Source organism: Tupaia chinensis, unplaced genomic scaffold (assembly GCF_000334495.1).
Source record: "Tupaia chinensis unplaced genomic scaffold, TupChi_1.0 Scaffold000113_1, whole genome shotgun sequence".
Classification (NCBI taxonomy): domain Eukaryota; kingdom Metazoa; phylum Chordata; class Mammalia; order Scandentia; family Tupaiidae; genus Tupaia; species Tupaia belangeri.
Genome location: NW_006159577.1, coordinates 802158 through 804761, shown reverse-complemented (window position 1 = coordinate 804761; position 2604 = coordinate 802158). Strand labels below are relative to the sequence as shown.

General features: G+C 40.6%; 1 protein-coding gene across 1 annotated transcript in view; it reads right to left on the bottom strand.

Annotated features, from left to right (window-relative positions):
- Positions 1–2604, bottom strand: part of ADAM12 (ADAM metallopeptidase domain 12) — a 457774-nt gene that overhangs the window by 172267 nt on the left and 282903 nt on the right. The window contains exon 4 of the mRNA XM_014586073.1: positions 1114–1192. Coding sequence (XP_014441559.1) covers positions 1114–1192 — 79 coding nt within the window. The remainder of the gene's footprint in view (positions 1–1113; positions 1193–2604) is intronic.

Sequence of the window (2604 nt, the reverse complement as noted above, 5' to 3'; positions counted from 1 at the left end):
CCAGATTTGTGGAGTTCGTAGTTGCAGGTGCCTGCTTCACCAGGACCTCTCCTTGGGTTCTAAATAGCTCCTGGGCCTCCTCTGGCCCCAACTCACCAACTAATATTCTGGGCTAACATTTCTTCTTTTATATCTGTCTCCTGGAACTCTCTCTGACTCTCCTAAGCCTCACCAGACATTAACAAAAAATGTTATATGCTTGTATCTTATGTGGGATTTTGATGTATTTTGTTCAGGCTGGGGAGAGCTGAGCAGCTCATTCTACCACGTTCCTGGAAGGCTGAAGGTATCAGCGCCAAGAGCCAAACATGTGATAAAGAAAAGTGTTGGCATAATGCAGGGAAGGGAAAAACTCACTGCAGACAGTGATGGCTGTCTGACAAGGCTTCAGTGATAAATGTAAAACCTGCTTCTAAGCTCATTCCTTTAAAACAAGTACTCAGAGCTCTTTAAAATAAGTTAACATTCCTAGTCCTCACAGGGGAGTGACTCTTACTCTCTTTGAATCCCCATATTCACATGTGGGGCCAATCACTTGAGAACACAGTAGACGTTTACTTAAGGAACAAATAAAAACAGCTTTTTGTTCAAGTTACACATCAAAGTTTAAATACCAGAAAAGCTAAACAGTAATACTGCATGCATTACAGTAACACCCATGGCACAGAATCGCATTAACATTGTGGATACATTTATAATTGGTTAAGCAGAGTCAGTTTCCTTTACATTTTTTTTAAAGCACTTCTAAGTTTAATGCAGTCAAGTTCAGCCCCGGTATGATTGCTTTCCAAGCCATTTTTAGTTTTGACTAGATTTGGTAAAAAAATGATGTGCCCAAATGAACATCCCATGGCTCAAGGCAGTTTCAGGGTCAGCTCTACCACAAAGCCATACCTCCAAGGGCTATTCGGGCATATACCTGGTTCAGGCCAGGTTTGTTTTTTTGTTTTTTGGAGCTACAATGGTGCCTAGACACCAAGGAATATACAAATACTTCTTGGGGCCCATGTTAAGAATTTGAGTATCTGACTTTGCTCAGGATAAAATAGATCCAAAGCTTAAATACAGACTCAATAACAGAGTATGATGGTGAAACAAACATGCAGGAATTACCGTGTAATTTCGAGTGAGGGAAACATCAGTACCATTCTGCAGATAATGGGTTTCTGTGAAACCACTGGAAATGAGGCCTCTGTGGGAAAATAAAGAACATAGAAAGATGAGTACATAATTGCATTGATACATTGCTTGTGAATATCTAGGCCAGAGGACAGCAAGGATGTGATCCCCCACACACTTATTTTACAGATAATCTAGTGAGGTTTCCCAAAAGCCTTCAACCTGTTCAGTTCCGCAGAGAATTAGGAAGGGACCCAGGCAGGTGAGAAAGCACACCTAGTCACATGTGTTTTGAACAATAACTCACATGGAACTCATGAAGCCCCCCCACTCTTTCTCACCTCATTTGTCCAACATGTGCATGTGTGCACACACATATTCTTCTGTAAATATTACAAAGGGTCTCCAAAGATTTCATGAAAAATGTGTATTATAAAAATGCCTGGATTTCAAAATGTCTTTGCATTTGAATAAACTAGTATTTTAATTCCATTTTTTCTATAAACTTTTTGAAGTCCATTTGTACAGACAGATTTCTGAGCTGGGAAAATAACCTGCCTGGAAGTCACAGGATTGCCTAAAATTCAATGGCTAGCCCTCTTTCTGGGAAAATAATTTTGGATATACAGTATTGCTCTTGCCGGTTCTCCAGTAGATGAGAGAACCAGGTGTCACTATTGAAATGTCACAAGAGAAATTAGAACAATAAAATGTCAAAAGCAATGATGTATTTACAAGATGAGTAAAAATGATTTGGGACACACTGATATTTCAAATTTGTTAGATATGTTGAAAGGAGCAAAAACCCTGTTCATCCTAATTAAAAATGTATGCAGTCTAGGAGTTCTTTATTGAAGAAGCAAACCATGTGTTATTTAGGTTTTAAATTATTTTTCATGTCTTATATATCATACACTATTTTATCCTGTTCATAATAGCCAAGGGAAGTATTTCCTGTGTACCAGCCTTATGCTGGGTACTAGCTATAGGGATACAAAGATAAATAAGACCAGCCCTGCTCTTGAGGACACTGCCTGATAGGATGAAAGGTGAAATGCCTCTAGTGTGGGAGAGCTGTCACAGCAGGGTGACAGAGTCTTCCTGGGTAAAGGGACACAGAGTAAGTGGAGCATTGTGGAAGGAAAAGACTTTGCAGAGGGAGTTGACAGGGGCTGGGTCCTGTTAGGATGGAGTAGGAACCAGCCAAACACAGAAGAGGATGAGAGGAGAAATTCCAGGCAGAGGATGGCAAGTCAGGAGACTTGAAAGAATCTGGGGAGCCAGGGCTCTAAACAAAACTTGGATTTTTATCTGTCAAGGCAGTAAGGGCTCTAGAGTATATAAAACATACTGAACTTTGCCAGATGCACAGCATGTGGTGATGGTGCCGTTTGCCCTTCCCTGTCTTCAGAGATGCTCTTCACACCATTTGGTTATGCTGAAGGTCACTCTGCTTCCAGTCCAGAGATGAACCTGTGACTCTAA